Source organism: Xiphophorus hellerii, chromosome 20 (assembly GCF_003331165.1).
Source record: "Xiphophorus hellerii strain 12219 chromosome 20, Xiphophorus_hellerii-4.1, whole genome shotgun sequence".
Lineage (NCBI taxonomy): Eukaryota > Metazoa > Chordata > Actinopteri > Cyprinodontiformes > Poeciliidae > Xiphophorus > Xiphophorus hellerii.
Window position 1 is genome coordinate 22,506,054 of NC_045691.1, and position 24,675 is coordinate 22,530,728.

At 39.8% G+C, this 24,675-nt stretch overlaps 1 protein-coding gene and 1 long non-coding RNA gene across 5 annotated transcripts; one reads left to right on the forward strand and one right to left on the reverse strand.

The window, feature by feature from the left end:
• Positions 1 to 209: 209 nt before the first annotated feature.
• On the reverse strand, positions 210 to 24,326 carry srpk1b (SRSF protein kinase 1b). 3 transcript variants are annotated; one of them, XM_032549552.1, is made up of 16 exons: positions 24,242 to 24,326; positions 23,581 to 23,635; positions 14,464 to 14,591; positions 13,473 to 13,581; positions 12,610 to 12,697; positions 12,223 to 12,310; positions 12,009 to 12,115; positions 11,693 to 11,858; positions 8,941 to 8,966; positions 8,614 to 8,836; positions 7,093 to 7,524; positions 6,378 to 6,472; positions 6,034 to 6,141; positions 3,708 to 3,777; positions 1,705 to 1,797; positions 210 to 1,484 (listed from the first exon to the last, which is right to left on the reverse strand). In XM_032549552.1, the coding sequence occupies exons 1-16, from the start codon at positions 24,252 to 24,254 to the stop codon at positions 1,300 to 1,302; spliced, it is 1,986 nt and encodes a 661-aa protein (XP_032405443.1). In that variant the 5' UTR covers positions 24,255 to 24,326; the 3' UTR covers positions 210 to 1,299. The 3 variants fall into 3 exon arrangements, with proteins under 3 accessions (XP_032405443.1, XP_032405444.1, XP_032405445.1); XM_032549553.1 differs by lacking the exons at positions 23,581 to 23,635; positions 24,242 to 24,326 and adding an exon at positions 20,179 to 20,286; XM_032549554.1 differs by lacking the exons at positions 23,581 to 23,635; positions 24,242 to 24,326 and adding an exon at positions 16,943 to 17,081.
• On the forward strand, positions 15,341 to 17,590 carry LOC116710522 (uncharacterized). 2 transcript variants are annotated; one of them, XR_004337098.1, is made up of 3 exons: positions 15,341 to 16,503; positions 16,884 to 16,992; positions 17,250 to 17,590. It is a non-coding gene; the product is annotated as an uncharacterized LOC116710522 (long non-coding RNA). The 2 variants fall into 2 exon arrangements; XR_004337097.1 differs by having other exon boundaries at positions 15,341 to 16,992.
• Positions 24,327 to 24,675: the final 349 nt, after the last annotated feature.

The following is a 24,675-nucleotide window of genomic DNA, read 5'->3' on the forward strand; positions in this document are numbered from 1 at the left end:
ATAAGTGCACACCAAAATAATCTGATTGCTATTTATAAAAACGTAGGGAAATGTCTGTCATATTCTTTCAACATTGTTATTCTGCTACTACTCTTTGTTGGGCTAGCACATTAAGTACTACAAAATACACTCACGTTTGTTGAGAGTGTATTGTTTGTTTTGGTTTTTTTGCAAGGAGTTACTAAAAACCTTCAGCTCACAAGTCAAACTAATTTGGAAAAGTGTTTATTCTTATATTCTACAGGAAGAAATAAAGACGGAAGACATGGACATAAGAAACTTGCATCATTAAACATATGACAACTGTGAAGAAAGTCAAAGCAATAAAATAATATCTGCAATTAGTACAATCTTTTGTTAAACCAGCACATTCATGGGGGGGGAGGGGGGAGTCTTGCACAGTAGAAGCTAAATTTATTGCCTGATCACACAGAATGAAAAAGTTTTTAAGCCCTTCAGATAAAGCCTCCTTTGCTACTCAGTGTCTTTTTCAGAATCTGCGTCAAGCCAAACTCTTTGGTACGATGTACTGAGCGCTGGTTGCTTATCCATGTGTGGCTGGATTCCAAGTATACCAGTGTTTATAAACCGTCTGCAGAGCTGTCCATCCAGAAGAAAAAAAATCTGTTTTACCCTGAAATGCTGAAAAAATGCAAAGTAATGCAGAACCTTGACAATACCTCAAGAAAAAAAAAGCCTGGTTGTCAGTGTACTTTTGGACAACTGTTATTGATGCACACTGTGTTAAATGTCATATTCTGTGGAGATGTTTGTGTAAAAATGTAAAAAAAAAAAAAAAAACACTTTTATCTTCCTTTTGTTGTTGGTGATGATAAATCTTAAGACTGTTCTTAAAAATCAATGGTAACTTTTTAATCTGATAAGCACTGTGCAGGAGCAAACTGAACAAAGTCTTAGGCCAAAAAGTGTAAAAGCTGGCACATGATGACTGGCAAAGATTTGGCTCAACTATACGACACCCAGTGGATTACTGTTTCACAAAGCTTCTTTCACTTCTGTTTGTGTCAGAAAAGTGCAAATTTTAGTTCTTGAAGAGAAAAAAATGTGCACCAGCGATACACCTGCACTCAGAAAATAATAAAAAAATAAATGCCAATTCTTTCTAAGTACAAGTGTAGGGCGTTGTTGAACGTTTTCCAATTAGTGACAAAGCCTCGACTGCTTTCCTCTCCGTCGTTTGGATGTACTGGCAACCATGAGGGTCCTGCTCGCAGATATGAATGTATTTGCTGGCTGGGTTCTGTCACGATATATAAAAATGGCGGCGGTGTGCAGGCTTTAGGAGGAGAGCCATGGGTGAGAGAGGCACTGGGCCGCCGTGGCCCTCCGTTCAGGCACCAGGTCCAGCATGGGCAGCAGGAAGCTGCTGAAAGAGTGAGCCTCCTCCTTGGACCACTCGTACTTCTCCACCAGGACTTCGAACAGGCCCCACGGCTTCAGCTTGGTGATGTGTCGCAGGTCACCTGGGAGAAACACGTTTCATAAGATTCAATCTCGGTGGACCTTCACAGAGCTGAGCTTCATTTAGTTTTTGCAGGTTCTGTCCTGAGCGGAGCAGATGGCTGCTCCCTTCGAGGCGTCACATGCTTAGCCTGAAATAGCATCTCCTCTCCAAATACCTGAGGATGTTTCAAAGCGAAAGGGGAAGCAGCTCTCCAGCAGACAGCTGGCGGGTGTGTTTACCTTTCTTGGTGAAAAACTCCTTGCAGTATTTGCCCGCCACGATCAGCTTCCGAGGAACCTTGCCAAGCAGCTCAATGATGAGCGCTATGTGATCTGCAGGGAGCAGAGATGTGGAAACGCACGGTGAGTACAGGTGACAAGAATCATCAAATATGAAGCTCCATAAAAAGGAATTGCAACCCTTCAACTTTTTTTTCCCCCACAAACTTAAATGTATTTTAAGGGAATTTTTTTAATCGATCAACACAAAATAGAACAATTGAAAGTAAAAAAACAAAACATGTTTTCAAACAGAAAAATATGCTATAGCAACAGAACCACAACATCAAGAAGAGAAACCCAATCGGATTAATCTGGGCCTGATTGTTATTTAGTGGAAAAAAAAAAATATATAGGAAATTTTAACCAGTCCCGACTGAAAAAGGTCAACTTTGATCCATGAATATAATTTAACATAACCTTCATTCACCCAACACAAGTCACTATTTAAAATAACTTCTGCCGTGTAAATGAAAATTGCTGATCTGCGACAGCCTTAGAGATCTATGGGTGTTACAGGTGGTGTTGGAGTAAAAGGGGGCTGCTTGCAAATGTGTGTCTTTACATTTCAGATTTTTGCTATAAATACTAAAAACCAACATCTTGTTTTCCCTATAAAAGCACACACACACATATGTCAATCACATAAATCTCTGATAAAACACACTGAAGTTTGTTGCTGCAAACACACCGTGTTCCAAATTATTAAGCAAGTGAGATTTTCTCAGATTTTCTTAAAATCAATGCAAATGATGGTCAGTATAATTTTAAAGTCATGAACTATTACAGTATAAATCAAATTTTACTGAACAAAGCTCCCCATGAGAACAGTATTTTTTTCAAAAATAAACTCAAAATGCACCGTTCCAAATTATTATGCACAGCAGATTTTCTAAACATTTTATGGATTATAAAGAACTGCAAACGGTCATTCTTTGAATGTGCAGCATTAAGTGGTCACATGTACTAAAATCAAAAGCTATTTCAATCAAAAACATCTTAACAGACCGAGTTCCATGTTAACATAGGACCTTCTTTGATATCACCTGCACAATTATTGATCCATTGAACTTGTGAGTTTGTGGAAAGTTTCTGCTTGAATTTCTCTGCAGGATGTCAGAAAACCTTCCCAGAGCTGTTTTGATATGAACTGCATTCCACCCTTAGATCTTCTGCGGCTGGGCCCACTGTGACCGGTTCTGCTTGTGAGCTCTTATTAGGGGCGGTCGAATAGCAGGTTCATGCACCTCAAGCCTCTGGAGGATCCTCCACCTTGAGGTTCCAGAGGCACCAGCAGCTTCAAATAACTGTTTGCTGCTTTGTAAGGACATTTTAACAGCTGCTCTCTTAATCCGATGAATTTGTCTAATAGGAACCTTCCTCATTATGACTTTATCTGTACAAACCCATCTTTGTTCTGAATCAGCCACAAATCTCTTCACAGTACGATGATAACGCTTCAGTTTTCGTTAAATATCTAATGTTTTTATATCTTGTCATACGACACTACACTGATGATTTTCGTCAGCAGAGATCCTTTCTCTTTCCCATATTGTTTGAAACCTGTGGCCTGCTTAATAATGTGGAACATCCTTCTTAAGTAGATTTCCTTTAATTGAGCTCACCAGACAAACTAATTAACCCAGCTCTCTGAAATTAATTATAGTGATTCAAAGAGCGCTTAACAAAAAATGTAATCTTTATGACACTTAAATTCAATTTGCATAATAATTTGGAACACGGTGTAAAAGCTAAAGGGGTATAAATAATGTCTGCAAAGTACTTTATGTAGAAAAGAAAGAACTCAATCTCATAGAATAAATATATCTTCGCTTTAATGTTTCTGTCTAGTCACAACTCTTAACAGTTTTAGGTTTTATATACTTCAGATCCCAAATTGAATCCAGTTCCAACACTTAAGCCTGGCAGCCATTTGTAAAGGAACTCCTGTTTTCTGAACCAACCTTCATCTCTGGAGTAGTCCTCTCCAGAGTGCGGTTCAAACAGATAATCTCCAGTAGCAAGCTCGAAGGCCTGACAAAAACAAAACACACATCCAGAATTAAGGAGGGTTTAATTACAGGTATACCAGTCAAGACTTTATTCTATTTTGGTTTTTGTGTTTCTGTCTCTGAAAACTTTATATACCAGAAAGTTTCCTGCTAAAAGACGATGCCTAATTATTACATTCAACAATGAAACAGTTACACACATACATACAGTACAGACCAAAAGTTTGGACACACCTTTTAATTCAACGAGTTTCCTTTATTTTCATGACTATTGACATTGTAGATTCACACTGAAGGCATCAAAACTATGAATAACACATGTGGAAATATGCACTAAACAAAAAAGTGTAAAACAACTGAAAATACCCCTTATATTTTAGTTTCTTCAAAGTAGCAACCCTTTGCTGTGATTACTACTTTGCACACACTCTGCATTTTCTTGATGGGCTTCAAGAGGTAGTCACCTGAAATGGTTTTCACTTCATAGGTGTGCCCTGTCAGGTTAATAAGTGGGATTTCTTGCCTTATATATAGTCATGAAAATAAAGAAAACCCATTGAATTAGAAAGGTATGAGGGGCCGTTTAGGACAAAATTTACGTTTTGTCTCTCACACACTACCAAAAAGTCTCGCATACTCCAAAAAAGTAGCCACGCACACTCCAAAAAATTACGTTTTGTCTCTCACACACTACCAAAAAGTCTCGCATACTCCAAAAAAGTAGCCACGCACACTCCAAAAAATTACGTTTTGTCTCTCACACACTACCAAAAACTCTCGCATACTCAAAAAAATTACATTTTGTCTCTCACACACTACCAAAAACTCACGCATACTCAAAAAAATAGCCACGCACACTCAAAAATTACTCACGCACATTCAAAAAATACTCAAATTGCGTATACACACACTACTAAAATGTCACACACACACACACAAACGTTAACTTTCTCGCTCACATACACTGTACTAACAGCTCGCACATTCACAAACGTTAACTTTCTCGCACACATACACTACTACCAGTTCGCTCACATACACTGTACTAACAGCTCGCACATTCACAAACGTTAACTTTCTCGCTCACATACACTACTACCAGCTCGCGCACATACATAAAACGAGTCTTAGTACTGTGTGTGTGTTCAACTTTAGTCTTGTGTATGTGAGAGATAAACGTCTGTGTGTGTGCGAGCTGTTAGCAGTGTATGTGTGCGAGAAAGTTAACGTTTGTGTGTATGTGCGCGAGCTGGTAGTAGTGTATGTGAGCGAGAAAGTTAACGTTTGTGAATGTGCGAGCTGTTAGTACAGTGTATGTGAGCGAGCTGGTAGTAGTGTATGTGTGCGAGAAAGTTAACGTTTGTGAATGTGCGAGCTGTTAGTACAGTGTATGTGAGCGAGAAAGTTAACGTTTGTGTGTGTGTGTGTGACATTTTAGTAGTGTGTGTATACGCAATTTGAGTATTTTTTGAATGTGCGTGAGTAATTTTTGAGTGTGCGTGGCTATTTTTTTGAGTATGCGTGAGTTTTTGGTAGTGTGTGAGAGACAAAATGTAATTTTTTTGAGTATGCGTGAGTTTTTGGTAGTGTGTGAGAGACAAAATGTAATTTTTTTGAGTATGCGAGAGTTTTTGGTAGTGTGTGAGAGACAAAACGTAATTTTTTGGAGTGTGCGTGGCTACTTTTTTGGAGTATGCGAGACTTTTTGGTAGTGTGTGAGAGACAAAACGTAATTTTTTGGAGTGTGCGTGGCTACTTTTTTGGAGTATGCGAGACTTTTTGGTAGTGTGTGAGAGACAAAACGTAAATTTTGTCCTAAACGGCCCCTCATAGAAAGGTGTGTCCAAACGTTTGGTCTGTACTGTGTGTGTATATATATATATATATATATATATATATATATATATATATATAGATAGCTACAATTATGAATGGATGAATAAAATCCCATTAAAAAAAATTTGTCTTTACAAAAATCATTATTTACACCTCTAATATTCTAATATTTCCAAAGGAATCAATGGAACCAAAGCATTTATTGTAATACTCGACTATTTTAAGCCAATGTGTTCAGAAATCACAAATTAATGCATTACTTCCTGTTTCTCTGTGTTCAAATATATAATATAAACAATAAAATGCTGGAGAATTTACTTTAAAGGCTTTTCCCTTTAAAGTTACAGAAGCCTTTCTCTATTGACAGGTTGCTGTAACCTTAACAGAAAGTATCCAGCTTTCATTGCACTGTCCATGCAGTGGTCCTGTGTTTGTGTTTTACCATGCAGGCGGTGCTCCAGATGTCGGCTGGAGTGCTGTAGCCAGCTCCGATCAGAACCTCCAGTGAACGGTATTGCCGTGTCTGGATGTCATCTGTAAAATGTTTGTGCTGCAAAAACAATGCCGACATCTCAGTAAAATTCACAGATCCCAAAATGAACAGATGAGCTATAAGATAAAAAAAAGACTCAAAACGCTTATAATCGACAGAAAGCATCTTGAGGTACTTTTAAAGAATGGCTTGATTTCTGACAAATTACACGATCAAGACTGACCCGTAGAGGCCCCGCCCACTAACACCTATAAGAAGCTGCCTGCTGCTGATGGATGCATATTTTTACTCACCACCCAGCAGGCATTGCCAAGGTCAGCGATCTTGACCTGCAGCTTGTCGGCGTTAAGAGGATCCAGGGGGTCTACCAACAAACTGCCTGCTGAGCCTGGCACAGAGCGGAGTCAGAAATCAGACAAAAACAGATGAGAGACTGGCACGGAGTCTTCTCTATCACCAGAGATTATATAAAAACATGTCCAAGAATTTTACAGAGTGGAACTTGGAGGAAGCTTTTGCTACAAAGTGTTGCAGTGTGCATTCATTAGAAAGTTAGTTACAGTGGAGGATTTGATTTAATGTGTGAAGACTAGAAAATAACACATTCATAATGCAGTAGTCTGACTGGACTCAACCCACACAGATTAGAGCGTCAGCAAGCTGTTTCTAACCACAGTGAAACATAGCTTAATGTGCATTGATTTGCATATTAAACTCCAATCTGGTTTACATCTGCATTAATTATGTGATTTTTTGTTTTGTTTTGTCTTTAAAGAAAATAATAATACAGCATATTCATTTTACATTTTCTTCATATTCATGGAATTTATCCCAGTCTTGTAGTTTTCAACAGATAAGGGAGTGTACTGGAGACCTTCAATATAAACAGTAAATATTTTTCTAATAAAATTCAGCTGTCTCTGTAGAGAAACAGCACGAGCAAGATGAATTTAGTCAAATCTTAAAAATGTAGTAAAAGGGAAAACCAATATCTGTTCTGCAACTCACCACTCTGGTTGTCCTCTTCCTCACTCTCCTTTTTGTTCTCCCCTTGAGTCTCCATATCTTCCATCTTTTTCTCCTGTCTTTCTCTGTCGTTTGGCTCCACGGCGACGTCGGAGCTGAGGGAAGCAGGGAGAGGCTCCGAGGTGGGATCGGCCACTGCGGGTGAGGCGTCACAGGTTTCTTGCTCCTCTTCGTTACATATAGAATCTGGAGTCTCTGCATTGGTTTCTGGTTGGTTCGCGTTCTGTTGGTCCTCCTCCTCCTCCTGCTCCTCCGCAGACTCCTTGGTCCCTTGTTTTTCTGAACTGTCCTTGTTGTCCGGTGAGGAGGAATGGCCGTTGCAGTTGATCTCCATTTGGTTCTCCTCCGCTGTTGCGCCCGCTTTCTGATGACCTAGCTGAGGCGTCAGAGGAGGCTGCTCGTCGGAAGTGGAGTCTGCCGCAAAAAAAGGGTTTATTTTATTTAATAAGACTTTTAATAACACAGTTCTTCATCCAGAACCCTTACGATGAAATATGAAGGTTGAAAAAACTAATTACTGGGCTCCAAAAGACTTGACAGTGGTGTTAAAGTTCATCTGGCCTTACACATACAGGCGGAATTACAATGGCGTGGCTAAAATGGTCCAGTCAAAGTCCAAACAAAGAAATTTTGGGATTGATGTTCACAGACACTCTGACTCAAGATAACTTATATTAAAAAAACAGCACAGGTTTCCTACGCAGGAGGTAAACAGACCTACTTCAAAAAACTTGCAGGTACAGAGAAAAGATATGCATGTGGAAAACATTTTTAAATATGCTACATCATTTTCTTAGCACTGCTTTGAGCTCAGCTGTCACAAAAATTTCCAGGAAAAGCCTAAAAAAACTTCTGACTTCACAAAACGTGAATAGGGTCAGGGCACACAGCTGGAGTTTTTGTCGACTTCAAACATTTTTTCTCCACATTCAAATTTAGGAGCATCTGTTAAGTCAAAATGAAGATTTAGATGAGGTCATAGTGACACTGTGCACATTTCAGCTGTCACCATTGAAAGATAAGACAACGTTGGTTTTGTCCTGTATTTTACCAGTGTTTAAAGAGTTTATCTTTGCCTGGGGAATTAACAGGAGCTCATCCTTCAGGCAGGTGAAGATTTAATTTCTGCTCTTTACCAAACAAACTCTCTTCATTCTCATTCCAACAGTGGACGGAAAGATGTTTAGAGTCTGAAATTACAAATATTTTCCACACTTATCCCACAGGAAGAAATGATGAAGATGGGATGGGAAATACTCGGGAAGTGCAAATATTCAACTATTTATGACTTTTTTCCCATTCTTGATTAAATCTGGGAATTCAGTCAGTCAAAACATATCATATCATATTGTGGACATTTCCAGACTCTCTAGAAGCCCGTTTTAGCCAATAAAACATTTCTGATAAATTAAGCAGAGCAGATCCTAATCAGACTTGTGGAGCTGCCGGAAGAGCATATGACTGAGATTCAAAGATAACACCAGATTCAAATCCATTATTTACCTGTGCTTGTGTGGTTAGCAACGTCTTGCAGTGTCGAAGAGACAGGAACAGTAGCTGAGGACGTATCTTCATTAGTCTCCGTCTCATCATCGTCATCATCTTCCTCTGCAGCATCAGGCATAGCACCGCCTTCCATCTCCTGAATCCTCTTCTCCAGTAGCTCTGCTTGTTTCTTTTGCTTTTTCTTCATCTTCTTTTTCTTATTCTTTGACATTTTGGCCATCTACAAATGGAGAACACGCAGTCCTCCAGTCACATTTTACTCCCCGTGTTCTGAGAAATTGTCACATCACAGCATATGAACGCGATAAAAGGGAGAGAACTTACCGTTTTGGGTGCCGGCGCTGTACTCACTGCAAGAGAAGGGAAACATCAAAGGGTGATAATATTGAGTGATGCGCAGCACATTCATAGCCGTTCTATAGTGAGTATTTTGTTCTGGTGGCTGGGTTTTGCTAACACACTGCCTCTGTGGAGGCTCAAGAGTCTCATAAACATCTCTGAGTGAGTCGATGACAGCCGCAACCAATCCAGTGGTGACTCATAGCGAGACGGAGCTCAGCTCGCCGCTTTTATTAGAAGCAGCTTTTTACTCAAAACATGCAGCATCATCAAATACAGTACCACTACAAACTACAGTATGTCACTTTCTTAGAAAACCAACAATATGTGTAGAAAAATAACTAAGACATCAGAGACCACAAAAACTGAAACAGAAGTTGAATTGACGAAAATATTGATGCTGGACAAATATTTTATTATATTGGATGTTATTGATTAAGTAGGGCCCAAAAATTGCTTGGGCCCTACAAGAGAATTTTATACCAGAAAAGTTTCCACATGTTTGCTTAACGCATGTCAGTTTAATAAATAAAACTGTGATAGACCTAGGCCTGTCGCAATAAACGGTAAATCAATTAATCGTACGATAAATTAAAACTATTGACGTCATTTTAATTATCGGCTTTATCGTCTCTTCCGGCCTTTTTCTCTTTCTGTTGATGACGCCGAATGAAAAAAGGCTCAACTCCGGTGCTCTCCACTGACCCCCCCTTCCTCATTTCCTTAGTGTAATGCCCAGCGCACACTACACGATCTTAGGAGTTGTTGGCCGATTGTCGCCCCATTTTCAAAACCTGACAGACCACACATTACCCGACAGAAATCCTAGGTATAACTGTTCAATCGGGTTCGTTCCTGCCGTGTGGTGTCCAACAATGGGCACAAAATAATGGCTACAAGTCCAGTGAACTAATTTTAAAACCAGGCATTAACCAATGCTTTACTACAATCTACCTGCAATGCATGTGGCTACTGTCAGCGTAAAGTCATGACTGAATGAAAATCATTATAACCTATTTACGTCACGTTAACGAAGAACAGCTGAAAAGTTGCCGGGTTTATCAAATGCAGTAGCAATTTCGCTCCAACTCCTCCTCTTGTCATTTCTATATTCTTTGCATGTTGAATAAACATTAATGTTGTTTCCACATATCATCTCCAATGTCTGCTGGACTTCGGGTTGCCACGTGTCAGCTGTTTAGGATTCCCCTCTGTAATTTCCCCTCAGAAAACACGAGGAGAATCTGCGCTTTCTGATTCTGCGCTTTCTGATTGGCTGCCTGTCACATTCAACAGTCGGGGAAAACCCCTGATTTAGATCAGAGTGGCAACGATCTACCGTAACACACCACACAATCTTAGAAAGGCCAACTTTCTAAGATTGTCATAAGGGGAAAAATAAAAGCAAAAAATCATGTAGTGTGAACTACTGCATCAGGTAGTCGATGTGCCCATCTTCTCTATTTAAATCTAATTATTACTGAAGGGCAACATAATACACAGACTTCATAATCTTTTGGTTGAATGCAGTATTTATTTCCACTTTGGCTTTATGTTGTTTAGGTTTTTTTTTTCAAGTGGGTTTTTTGTTAATGGAGACTGAGAATCCATTTTATTTTTGGTTGTTTTGTTTATTTTGTTTATTAGCTCAAGTGTTGAGTGTTCTTTTGAAAATAAAGTGTATCTATCTTTGGCAGGAAATCGCATGCATTATTATGTCATTTCCATTAAATCAGTGTAAAAAGGTCTTCAAACAATATGATCGTTTATTGCAATAATTTTTGAGACAATTAATCGTTGAGCAAAATTTGCTATCGTGACAGGCCTAGATAGACCACTGTGCTGGTCTATCACAGTGGTGCCCAGTTCCACTGTCTGGACATAGGGACATAAAATCCCATTAAAATAAATTGAAGCTTGTGGTTGGATTGTAAAAAAAATATTTAAGGGGGGTTGAAAACTTTAGATAAGGCACTGCATATACATGTAGCAATCCATATTCGAAGGATCTAAAAAAAAAACAATTATTTGTCGCATTAATTACTGCAACATTGTCTTCACAGGTCTGCCTAAAAAAAAAAAAAAAACTCAGTCAGCTGCAGCTGATCCAGAACCCAGCTGCTCGCATTCTCACTAAAACCAGGAAGTTAGAGCACATCTCACCAGTTTTAAAGCCCTTACACTGATATCCTGTAGCTCAGAGAATAGACTTTAAAATACTGTTTATAAATCACTGAATGTATTGTGGCTTTACACCACAATACATTAAAGATCTGCTGCTGTTGTATCAACCTTCCAGATCTCTCAGGTCTTCTGGTTCTGGTCTACTCTGCATCCCCAGAACCAGAACCAAATGAGGAGAAGCAGGATTCAGCTTCTATGCACCACAAATCTGGAACAAACTTCCATAAAATACAGCTGAAACACGGAGTGCCTTTAAATCTAGACTAAAAACCCAGCTGCTTAGAGTTGCTTTTGAAACCTAATCATGAAACACTAATCAATAATCTGATGTGCAAAATGTAATGTCAATGACTGTGAGACTTTGTAATTTTGCCTTTTTATGATTTAAAGCACTTTGAAATGCCTTGTTGCTGAAAGGTGCTATACATATAAAATTTGATTTATTGATCGAAACGTATTAATAACTAAAGTTCTGAATTAAAGCCCCTTCTCATTCATTATAAGTCAATGGGTCCACATTTTTGTTAAAGTGTGAAACATAAGAAATGGTTACCTGCAGATCCAGATGGAGGTGGAGCACCAGACTTCTGCCATTGTGTCGCCTCGGCAGCCATCTTCTTAATGTAGGGCTCGTTGACAGTCAGCAGAATGTTTTCAGGCTTGATGTCTGTATGAATGATTTTACACTTGGCGTGGAGGTAGTCTAGGCCCTGCAAAACCTGCAGAAGAGTCGGATGATAATGAAGCGTTTTCTGGATAAAATGTGTTCAAATGTAGTTCAGGGGAATAATGTGATATATGTGAATGTTTTGTAACAAGGATTACTTTTAGATTTGCTCAACCACATTTTGAGCGTTGCAATTCTCTACCTGTCGTATGATGCTTTTCACACAAGGCTGGGGCAGGCCTTGATAATTTGATTTTATAATCCACTTCAGAAGGTGGTAGCCCAGGACCTCAAACACCATACACACATCTGAAGAAATCCAAGTCAAGGAAACCTCTGCATAAAATTATTAAAAATCTGCAGCCTTTAATTATCTGTAACAATCAGTGACAGATTCATAATTCAGTAGAGGATACGAGTTCCATTCATCCCAGAAATCTTGAAGTCATCTAGCAGCTGCACCACTTTCTCTCTGTTGGGATCTCTGGGATCCGTGTTTCTCACCTGGAAATCATCAATGAGGCATGTGGGAACGTCACAAAGTGGAGCATAAGTGATAATATTAGGTTGAACGTATACATTTTCCCCAAATGTTTACATGTATTGTATATAAAGATGTGCATCTCACTTTTCTTCAATCACATTAAATAGTTCAAATAAATAATAGTATAGGTAAATTTATGGTCCAAAAAAATAAGTGAAATTAAGCCTAATTAAACTTAAACAGATGGCGAGGAAAAACGACAGATTCATTTTTTCTGTAAACACTTGAATAAAGTATATACTGTATCTTTGTTCCTTACAGATTTCAGCAGCTTGATTTCGTCCAGCGCAGTCTCTGTGTAATGTTCAGCACTTTTTACAACCTTCATGGCCACAAATCGCTTCTCCCTGAGAAAAAAACAAAATGAAAATACAATACATCACACAAAAAAAATTAAGTGTCATAATAGAATAGAATAAAGTGACACCTATAGCTAAAATGAAGTGGAAACTAATAGGACAATATTGCAGTTGAGTCAGATTTTCAGTCTGCAAAAAAACCCCCCAAAAACTGTCAGAACTCTGATGTAGAAAGGTGGACGCCTCTGAGCCACCCAGAGTTCAACGTACAACATGGCTGCTCCCCATACAAAACAGAAAGTTGCCGGTATATATTATTTATTAGCACTTCTGATGGTTTGTACAGTATGTCATTAACCTACAAACACAGAGTACTGGACTACTTTTACTTATGAAAATGTTTCCTTAGACACAAAAAACAGACTTCCTGATGAAAGCTGCTGGAAAGATGAAAGCAGTCCAGCAGCTTTATCTATTACAAACATTTTTAAAAAATCATATCCGTCTTAACAGCACTTAGTCACCCTTACTGGTTCTTCCACTTGCAACCAAAACATGCTCAGCTTGGGTGCGGCGTCATTTCTAGATCTGAAGCTCCTGCTTCTAAGAAACAATGCACTGACTCTAGCTGGCAGAACAGGCAGCCACTGCAGCTTCTAGTTTCTGTGACATGCCCTACAGTTTTGTCAAATACCCAAATTTTTCTTTGTGTGTGAACTTAAGACAACTGCTAACAAATAAATCCTAAACCTGCTAACCAGCATGTAAAAATGAGTCCTGCTCATTTTTATTTCTCTTTCCTTAAACTGATGAGCAGACTTACTGGATGTCCCAGGCCAGCCACACGGTGGAGAAGTGACCCCACCCCAGCTTACGGATCACATGGTATCTTCCATTGAACAGGTCGCCAATCTTCACATGATGATATCCACCTGAACAAACACATACGCAAAATGGAAGACCGGGTGAAATTATGTTGTGGTTTCCATGTGCAGTAAAATCAGGAGTAATGTGTTTAACTTGTATGTGGATTAAAACAACTAGAATCCATTTTAAAAATCCAGTTTAGTGGAATTTTATGAATAAAACCTTTGAATTGGGAAGGATCTAATTATGGAAGCTGGAAGAAAATCAGAAACAATATTAAAGGAAGGATGAAGAGATAGACATACAGAAAGGATGTGGGACACAAGGAAGGGAGAGAGGCAGGCCACAATTACCAAATGAATGAAATGGGGCAAGAGATGTGGATGGAACAACAGAAGGAAAAAAGGAAATTAGTGAGAGAACAAAGAAAGGATGGAAAGAAGAGCTACTTTTGGCAGGAAGAAGAACAAAAGAAAAGATGAAGGCTCATAAACTTTAGATGTTTGTTTGAGGAACCAAGAAAGAACCAAGACGAGATGGAAATCAAATCCCAGACAGTGTAGGAGCCATGATGTGTTACTTGGTGTGGGCAAAAACACTTTACTTTCTCCAGCTTATTATCTTTATCCCACTAAGAAAAAAAAATGGACAAAAAGTTGAAGAGAGGGGGCGTGCAAGGAGACAGTTTGTTGTCTGAGTCAAAGGAAAATTTATTAGACCAGAAAGTACAACAGACTATTCCCTGGTTTAAAAGTCAAGAGTCAGCAGAAATCCATCAGTAAAGACTAAAAAATGCTTTTATCAGTCCAGCAGCTTTATCAATCACAAACATTTTTTAAAAATTATTTCAATCTAGACCAAAATAATTTTCCTCTGAGAAGCTAGAACCTATTTAATTTCATCATGCAGATGCAGAAGTGGTTTCTGAAGATCAAAAGAGACCCTACCCCTGCAGTAATCGTTGGGATCCTCCTGTTCGTCGTCGTCGGAGCCCAGAATCTCCTCATCCTGCTCCGGAAGGGGATTTTCTCCCTGACCCTGCAGAGACGCCCCGCCGCGACCATGAGGCTCTGGCCTGATTGGACGACAACAAACAGCATGCTGAGAACAGTACTGGGAGGTCTGATAAAGTTTAAAGTAGAGCAAGATTTTGTAAAGGCCGTTTACAGAGTGAAATGTTTGAGTTGTACACCATAAAAATAGGAATTAATTTTACACCATTTCAAAAATAAGGAGGCAAGAACACAACCCAATTTCTTTGGTAGTTGATTATTTGGGTCTTTGTTTGCAAGTAAAAGGTCTAATGAAATCCAGAATGAATGACTAGTCTTTTTTTGATTGATTAATGAGTAATCAATCAAACAGCTGCAGCTGATCCAGAATGCTGCTGCTCACATTCTCACTAAAACCAGGAAGATGGAGCACATAACACCAGTTTTAATGTCCCTATACTGGCTCCCTATAGCTCAAAGAACAGACTTTAAAATACTGTTAGTTTATAAATCACTAAACGGTTTAGCATCACAATACATTAAAGATATGCTGCTGTTATATCAACCTTCCAGACCTCTCAGGTCTTCCGGTTCTGGTCTGCTCTGCATCCCCAGAACCAGAACCAAACAAGGAGAAGCAGCATTCAGCATCTATGCACCACAAATTTGGAACAAACTTCCAGAAAACTGTAAAACAGCTGAAACACTGACTTCCTTTAAATCTCCACTAAAAACCCACCTGTTTAGCGTTGTATTTGAAACGTAATCAATTACAAATTTATTGATGGAACTTGACTTAATGTCATGTTTTGATTGTTGATTCTATGTTGCTTTGTGTTTCTGTGTTTGATATGATGTAAAGCACTTTTAAATGCCTTGCTGCTGAAATGTGCTATACAAATAAAATTTTATTTGATTTTTGATTTGAGTAGTACCACCACCCCAAACAAACGCTGTAAAAAAAAAAAAGAATTATTGACAAATGTGTAACCTGATACACAGAAAGTTTTTTTTTTACAGTACAAAAAAATTTTAATTTTTTAAAAACAAACATTCTTCAAACATAAATACATAGACCAAATGACATTTTTAAGAGGCCTTCATCTAATTGTGACATTAATGACGTAGATTTCACTTGGCTTAAATTATTCACTCCTTTACTTTAGTGCAACATACAAAGTTGACAGAATTTTCTTCTCTTGACGTCAGAGTCTAATCGGAGGTTATTTTGAAATGAGGTACAAAATCTGCACTTAAAATCTAAGCCTTCCAAGATATGCGATATATTACCAAATAAAGAGCAAGGCTTGGTAGATTTTATTTTTGAAAGAAAATGGAAAAAAAAAATAACCCACAAATGTCTTTTTGACGAACTTGAAGTGTTTTCATAATGAGGGAAACACTTCTACACAGTATAATTAAATGTTAAAGATCAGCCTTACATTCACTCCTGATTAAGATAAAGTAAAGATTGTTCAGGAGACTCAAGTCCTGACCTCAAGTGCAAGTTGAGTCTACAGTCATTAGAGTCCAAGTAAAGTCTGAGGACTTTGAACAAGACTCAAATCTAAGTCGCAGATTGAAGTCAGATGATCCAGCTACCTCTACGTGACCAGATCGTCAACACATTTTAATACTTGAGAATCTATTATCGCTATGGCGACCACCCAAACCCCTGCGTCACCTCAGTATCTACACAACAGCACCCGTTATTATTAGACCTCGCACCAAACACCTTATATCTTCTTAAAATTCCTGCTGCAGTAAATTCCTGAGTAAGTGAGGACATGATGTCAACTACAGCCGCTGTGAGTGAGTGAGTGAGTGAGTGAGTGAGTGAGTGAGTGAGTGAGTGAGTGAGTGAGTGAGTGAGTGAGTGAGTGAGTGAGTGAGTGAGTGAGTGAGTGGGAGGGGTGGTGTCCTTGCACTGGAGGACAGAACACCTCTGCAGGACGGAAGCAAAAGATAAATCATGGCGATACTCTGACTTGACAGGTAGTTCTGAATAAAACCTAACCTTTCTTCTATTACAGACTTACAACAGAGGTTTCATTTATCGTTTCTGAAATTTTCTAGTAAATTAATCGGCGTAGGGTATTATTAAAACATAAAATCCCCCTCTAAACCAGTGTCCAAGAAAAAGGAGTGCAGACTACAAAGACAGGCGAATTTGGATGTTTACATCACAGACAATTGATGCCAAAACATCACGATTGTGATTTTCCGAGGTGTGTATGATGTAAATTAGACACTTTGTCACTTGTTATTTCCACTTAGAGGAGACAGTTCAATGCCTCCTAATCACACAACACACCAGGGTACTTCAAGGACTTCTGCAACACTGAAGATACTTGTACCCTTCCTCTTTCTGACAGCCAAAGCCTGAAGGGTGCTACAGCTCTTCAATCCACCACTACAACAACACGCATCCTACCTGCAAGATGCACGTATGCCCATGGGACAAGAAGCGAGGAGGAAGACCAGGTACTGAAAAAGCCTCTCACTCCATTCGCCCGAAGAGCAAAATGTGACGGAGGTTCAGAAGTGGAAAAGTAGATAGGAGGCAGCAAAAGCAGTCTGAGCTGATGACTGAAAAGCCAAGGAGACAGCAGGAGGGGGAGAGAAGAGAGGAGGAGAGTGGGAAGGCGAGATGTGGCGAGGCTGAGCTGCAGACCGAGTCCCGAACTGCAGGCTTCCACTACATGCTGCGATTCTCGCTCACTTTCTGCTCTCTCCCACAGTCACTGCCTCTCCATCGCTCCGTCTGACCGAGATCTCTCCTTGGCTGTCGTCAGCTTTTGGCCCCACCCCCCTCTCGCTGACAGCTGGAAGATGATTGGGGGAAAGACCCCAGCACTGCATTGCAGGTGAGGTGCGACGTCAGTGCCCCTCCTGATCCGACCAAACACCATCCTCCTCTGCCCCCAGACAGTCCATCACCACCAACTTCAATGCGTGGCTTTTATTAGCTAAATGACCAAGAAATACACCGTTTCTCTCCAATCCGGACCCAGAGTGGGCTTTTGTAACCGTGACAGGTCTTACTTTACGTGTTTCACCTCACATATCTTGAAATATTTCTCAGAAGAAATCCAACTCGCATGTACTTTCAAGAGAAACGCAATCGACAGCAACTGTACACAATTTCAAATAACTTTTTTGACAGGTCGTCATCCAATTGCTCAATTAGTTGAAGATATGCTACTTTTATGTTGTACACTTATTTTGTGGGGATAAAAGTTTACATGAGAGACCCACAGCATCATAGATCAGCAAAAAATCTTTTGCTATGTTTATTTAAAAAAAAAGAAAAGTTAGTGGCATCAACAATTGTACCACTAGTAAATGAGTCAAAAACAATTTCTTTATACATGATTTTCACCCTTTAAATAAATGTATTCCTTTAATGGTGGGATTTTTGTAAACAATTATGCAAGACTACGAAGTAAAATATTTCATTTCGTTTTTGTCCAAACTTGCTCTTCTCAAGCAAGAATGGAAACACTGACATTTTATCAGTAACCCAAGATTTTGGCACTCTGAACCCAACAATTCTCTTTGTTTTTTTAATCTAAATACATTTTATTTGGGTCTTGCGAAAAGCTGCTCTATCAAGAACAGAAGTAAAGATGTAAAACGTATTTTCTTGGTGAACAACACTTTTTATGCAGAAAAGAGAAACAACATTTCCCCTTGAAGCCAAGAACTTGGTGACCGCTGTGTGTGTGTGTTTCAGGCTGTTACACACAGAAACGCACGCCCACACACACACACACACACAGGCTCTTTGTAGATAGCAGATACTTTCTCTCCCCTTGTTTAACCTTGACCATAATGCCTCTCTTTTTCTGAAAACTTAATCTAAACTAAAGGTTCAAGCCCTAGCCACTAAAACGAACAGACTATGAGTTTCTTTGTTTGCATCTCAGTTTGTGTGATTGGTGCACTGAGCCTGCTGCAGGCAGGGAGTAAATAAAAGAGGAATTGCAGATACAGCAGAGACAAGCACAAGCTGCAGCTTAATGCTTTCCATCACTTCTGACTTTGTCACGACAATCATAAATGTAGGATTAGTCAAAGTAACAGCACATATGATGTCTTTAAATTAGAGTCTTAGAGGGAACTAATTTTTTTGTCAGCTGATTTAGTAAACCAAATCTTGAATGTTTAGAGAGAAACAAAATACGGTTTGTGTGAGCACAGAAAAAATGAGAATAAAAAATGCAAAAAACTGGCAAAGGCCAGGTCACGAGCTAAATGATGTGCTAACTGGATCTCAACGTCATTATGGGATAAACATTTATATAGACTTATTTTTTTTAAATACAGAACTTATTCAGGCTGCTCTGTGAATTTAGTTCAGAATAGTTGGTGAACTATGAAAACAAACTGACAGAGTTTTACCCTGTGTGAAACTTAGAAGTAGTTCTTGTTCAAGTTGAACTTGCACTTTTTCTACTAAGATTCATCAACCCCAGTCAGGGATAAAATGGCAAAACTAACTCACAACCTCTTAACATATCCACTACTCTTGAAAACATGCGACATGAGAGCCTGTCGCCGTCTCCTGCTTTCAAAGCCATTCGGCCACACTCGGATCAGAGAAGTAGGACAAAAAACCCCAAAACAAAACAAGGTGCAGAAGAAGACATTGCTCCTGACGATGGAGCTGAACCAGAAACACTGCTGTCCCGGCTCCCCTCCCTTCAAGTAAAATCAATACAAAGTGCCTGACAAGCAGAATGAAGGTACGATGCACACAAAGTGTAAATGAAGGTGGCAATAAAGCATTGCCCTTCAGCACTCCAAGCCTCACTGAAGGAATAAAGGGAGGCTAAAAACAACATCATGCAAACTTTAAAAAATTGGGATCAAATTGATTTCCACGTTGACCTCAACTAGCATCATACTGGAACCAGAGCAATCAAAACAGAGACGCCTAACTCCACTGAGGGTTTTCTTAGTTCATAAAAACAACAGCTCTTTGTTAAACACAAACCAAGGTTTACGGCCTGAAGTCATCCATCAACTCCTTAAAATAATAATAATACAAATCAGGGCAAACATATTAATATTTCTACCACAAAGAGGAAAGAAAAGGGAGAAAGAGTTGCTGCGAAACCTGCAGTGTACCGGTCTGGTGCTGTAGAGGGCTGCAGATGAGAAAAGAGTTGATGGGTTATGTAATAAAAAAAAACACAGCTAGTGCTGGGAGAGAAGCAGCAGAGATGAAAGCTAAACATAACACGGAGCAATAGCACTGGTAGAAACTCGGCGCACTCCTACATCTCCGCCTGAGCTATAACTGCATTGATAAAAATTTGAAGCAGGAAAGTTAAAGAAACAGGTGGGGGCTTTTTATCCCAGGGATGTGAAAAAAAAATTAAATAAAATATGCTCTTTGAAAAGCTGGAGGCACAAATCCACAAGAGACGCAATCGGTCCTGTTCTCCCACACCAAGCAGAATACATTAGCAGGTAATGAGGTGATCAGTGAGGCTGCAGCCGTCTGTCAAAGCTCCTGAATGAAAAAATACATCATCCTAGCATTAAGCCATGTCAGGCTCAGCGTAAACCATCACAGCTCCAACAAAAATGACAAAAACAAGTTGAAATTTTTAACTTCTTCAACTGGTTTCTCCTCCAAATGCATGCATAAAAGCTACTCACTTCCATGTCAGCCCACTGGCAAGTTTCACCACAGCTGTATTGATGGAGAAGATCCAGTCCAGGAGCCACATGACAGAGAAGACACAACGCTTTCGTTTTTTTTTTTGTCTTAAACACTGACCGGAAAGGCCAATAACTAGGTGTTTGGAATTATGTCTAGTCTCAGTTGTGATGAGGACTGCACTATTCACCCGCTGCTCTTTGAATGCACTGTGGCTGCTGCTGAGTCCCTTTCGCCACAGCAGGCACAAAAAGAGCTAGTGGGAGGGAAGGAGCAGGGGGCAGGAGAAGTCTTACAGGGAGGCTGAATAATACTAGTCTGCTGCCAGCTATTCATAACAGAAAAAAATTATTTTCAATTAAAAATGCAATCCAATCGCTGTTTCACATGTTAGTAGTGTGGTGAGAGGAATGGCAATACTGTTGCAATATTATTTGAGAAAATTATGAGTCCAGAAGCAGAGCAGGATGCTTTGGGATGTTTTCGCTCCACAAGCTCTAAAGCTGCATGTTGTTGGACAGTTTCTAACAACATGGAGCGGCATTTTAAAATGAAACAATAAGTGGTAAACTGAAAGCTTTGTTTTAACTGTATACTATGTGCTCTATATATATATACACTGCTCAAAAAAATAAAAGGAACACTCAAATAACACATCCTAGATCTGAATGAAAGAAATATTCTCATTGAATACTTTGTTCTGTACAAAGTTGAATGTGCTGACAACAAAATCACACAAAAATCATCAATGGAAATCAAATTTATTAACCAATGGAGGCCTGGATTTGGAGCCACACACAAAATTAAAGTGAAATAACACTACATGCTGATCCAACTTTAATGTAATGTCCTTAAAACAAGTCAAAATGAGGCTCAGTATTGTGTGTGGCCTCCACGTGCCTGTATGACCTCCCTACAACGCCTGGGCATGCTCCTGATGAGGTGGCGGATGGTCTCCTGAGGGATCTCCTCCCAGACCTGGACTAAAGCATCCGCCAACTCCTGGACAGTCTGTGGTGCAACGTGACGTTGGTGGATAGAGCGAGACATGATGTCCCAGATGTGCTCAATCGGATTCAGGTCTGGGGAACGGGCTGGCCAGTCCATAGCTTCAATGCCTTCATCTTGCAGGAACTGCTGACACACTCCAGCCACATGAGGTCTAGCATTGTCCTGCATTAGGAGGAACCCAGGGCCAACCGCACCAGCATATGGTCTCACAAGGGGTCTGAGGATCTCATCTCGGTACCTAATGGCAGTCAGGCTACCTCTGGTGAGCACATGGATGGCTGTGCGGCCCTCCAAAGAAATGCCACCCACCACCATTACTGACCCACTGCCAAACCGGTCATGCTGAAGGATGTTGCAGGCAGCAGACCGCTCTCCACGGCGTCTCCAGACTCTGTCACGTCTGTCACATGTGCTCAGTGTGAACCTGCTTTCATCTGTGAAGAGCACAAGGCGCCAGTGGCGAATTTGCCAATCCTGGTGTTCTCTGGCAAATGCCAAGCGTCCTGCACGGTGTTGGGCTGTGAGCACAACCCCCATCTGTGGACGTCGGGCCCTCATACCATCCTCATGGAGTGGGTTTCTAACCGTTTGTGCAGACACATGCACATTTGTGGCCTGCTGGAGGTCATTTTGCAGGGCTCTGGCAGTGCTCCTCCTGTTCCTTCTTGCACAAAGGCGGAGGTAGCGGTCCTGCTGCTGGGTTGTTGCCCTCCTACGGCCTCCTCCACGTCTCCTGGTGTACTGGCCTGTCTCCTGGTAGCGCCTCCAGCCTCTGGACACTACGCTGACAGACACAGCAAACCTTCTTGCCACAGCTCGCATTGATGTGCCATCCTGGATGAGCTGCACTACCTGAGCCACTTGTGTGGGTTGTGGAGTCCGTCTCATGCTACCACGAGTGTGAAAGCACCACCAACATTCAAAACTGACCAAAACATCAGCCAGACAGCATAGGTACTGAGAAGTGGTCTGTGGTCCCAACTGCAGAACCACTCCTTTATTGAGTGTGTCTTGCTAATTGCCAATAATTTCCACCTGTTGTCTATTCCATTTGCACAACAGCAGGTGAAATTGATTGTCAATCAGTGTTGCTTCCTAAGTGGACAGTTTGATTTCACAGAAGTTTGATTTACTTGGAGTTATATTGTGTTGTTTAAGTGTTCCCTTTATTTTTTTGAGCAGTGTATATATCCCCTTTAGATCTACTGTCATCTGTTACCAAACATAATCAAGAAAAACAGCTAACCTGGAGCACAACGAATACAAGCGTATTTCAATAAATCAAATGTAATTGAAAAGTTACACACCTATATTATATACATTAAAGAAAGTTTTTATTACTACAGTTAAAATTCCTCATCTTGGAAGATTGGATATTACAAAAACCCAATAAAAATATTTTTATACAGACTTTTTATGCTATAAACTACAATCACGTAGAGGCTACTGAATTGGTCCAGTAAACACTCTCAAAGCCCTCAACAATGAGGTGCAATCAGTTGTTTGGCTGAATGCAAACATATAAATCGAAAGTTGAGTGGAAGGAAAAAGTATGGTAAAACAAAAAGTGGACAAGACTGACAACAGCTTTGAGAGGTAGCTAAGTTCATTCAAGAGTTTGTGGGAGAGTCTGTTTTAAAAGCCATCACTCACACACACACACATACACACACACAAATGTACCCTGAACTACTATTGTTCTGTTCCTCGTATTTCACCACTCCTGAACTAAAGACATCTCTGATGCCTTAACTAATGAGAAAAAAAAAACTGGACTGCTGTGTAGTTGTCCAAATGTTCTGTTCAGATAAAAATAAATGTTTCATTTCATGTGGAAATCAAGGTCTCAAGAGTCTGGAAGAAGACCAGACTGGCACCGCATCAGAGTTGCTTGAGGTCTGATGTGATATTTCAGTAATAATAAGGGAAGCCATGTCATCTATTGGTGTTAGTCCACTGCGTTTTAGTCAAGTTTAAAGTCAGCAAAGTCATTTTACAGGTACTCAGAGTGTTGCAGTCTTCCCTCTGCTTCCCCTTATGGTGATGCTCATTTTATTTTTCAGCAGGACTGAAAAGAATTTAACATTCAGTGAGAAACTAAACTGGCAGTTTTCATTAGTGTCATACTTATTAAAGCGGACAGAAATACACTGTTGGAAGTATATCACACTATGTGCAATGAATCTACATCCGATTCTCTTTATAAACTGATTCTTTGGGGGACGGGGAGGGGAGTCACTTTTGGAAAATATTCAAATTATTTAGGCGCACCTGAGTTTCCCTGTCTGCTGTGATCACAAAGTGCTCTCTAAACTTCCTGCTCTGCCTCTTGAACAGAGTAAAGAAACCCATTATGTGTAAATAAATAAAAAAGGAAGTTTTCTGGTTACTTTTTGCCAGGTTTCCTCGGCTTCGTCCTCTTCTTCCTCGCTTGGATCGCGAGAACTAAAAAAAAAAAAAAAAAAAAAAAAGCATAAAGAAAACAGGTCTGAGACAAAAACACGCTGTTATGTTTGTGTGACAGAGATAACACGAGTCCGCGTTTTTTCCGAGCTGTTACCCTAGATCTCAGTAAAAAGATTAGCTACTTTTCTGAGGTGTAACAAAATTCACAATGACGGCAAAATGAGAAACTATGCAGTTAGCAGGTTACTTGGCTTAGCGGTGTATTGTGGGTATTGTTAATCTAGCTAACAGCAACTTCGAACGTTTCGCTGTGAAAATACTAACCACCACAAACAGTCCTTTCATTATTTTTAAGCATTTGTCACAGTACGACGTATATATTTTCTCACAGACAGCGATAACAAAATGTATTGGGACAAAACTGTGCACAATCATGTGAAGCTAAAGCTAACATAACGTTACCACAGAAAACACACAGCAGAACGCATGGTACACTTGTACTCTAACCGGTAGTTACGTAGTTTGTTTAACATTTGCTAAATCTATTTAAGCAGAATTTAATCGGCGATAAGCGTCTAATGCTAATGCGTTGTGAGTAACAGGTTCAACAAGTAAAAAGCATTTTGGTTTAGTTAGCAGCGTTACCTTTTCTTTCCATGCTGAACAACCAGTCAAGTGCTGCGTTCAGTGGCTGTTGGAACTGCCTGAAAGGAGGTATGAGCTGTAGAGGGCGCTGTGTTCTGAAACTGTAATTTCCTTGACTCTTACTTGTGTGAATTGTTTTGGCTAATCTTAATATTTTTAAATAGATTTTTATGTAAATTTTTGTCCCTTTGAGTTTTTGTCGGGTTTTTTCCGACATTTACGGAGGACAGTATGACCTCATGTAACGATCCATCAGAAGGTCACCAGTCAAATAACGTTTGATCATATCTGCCTTAAATCAACAGGCCCAAACAAAACTCAGAACCTACGTTGCTAGCCAACCGCCATAAAAAAAAAAAAAGAACTCAGAACCAAAATAAAAGGGAGCAGCAGAGTGTAATATATGCTTTCGAATAACAATGACCAAAATGTAG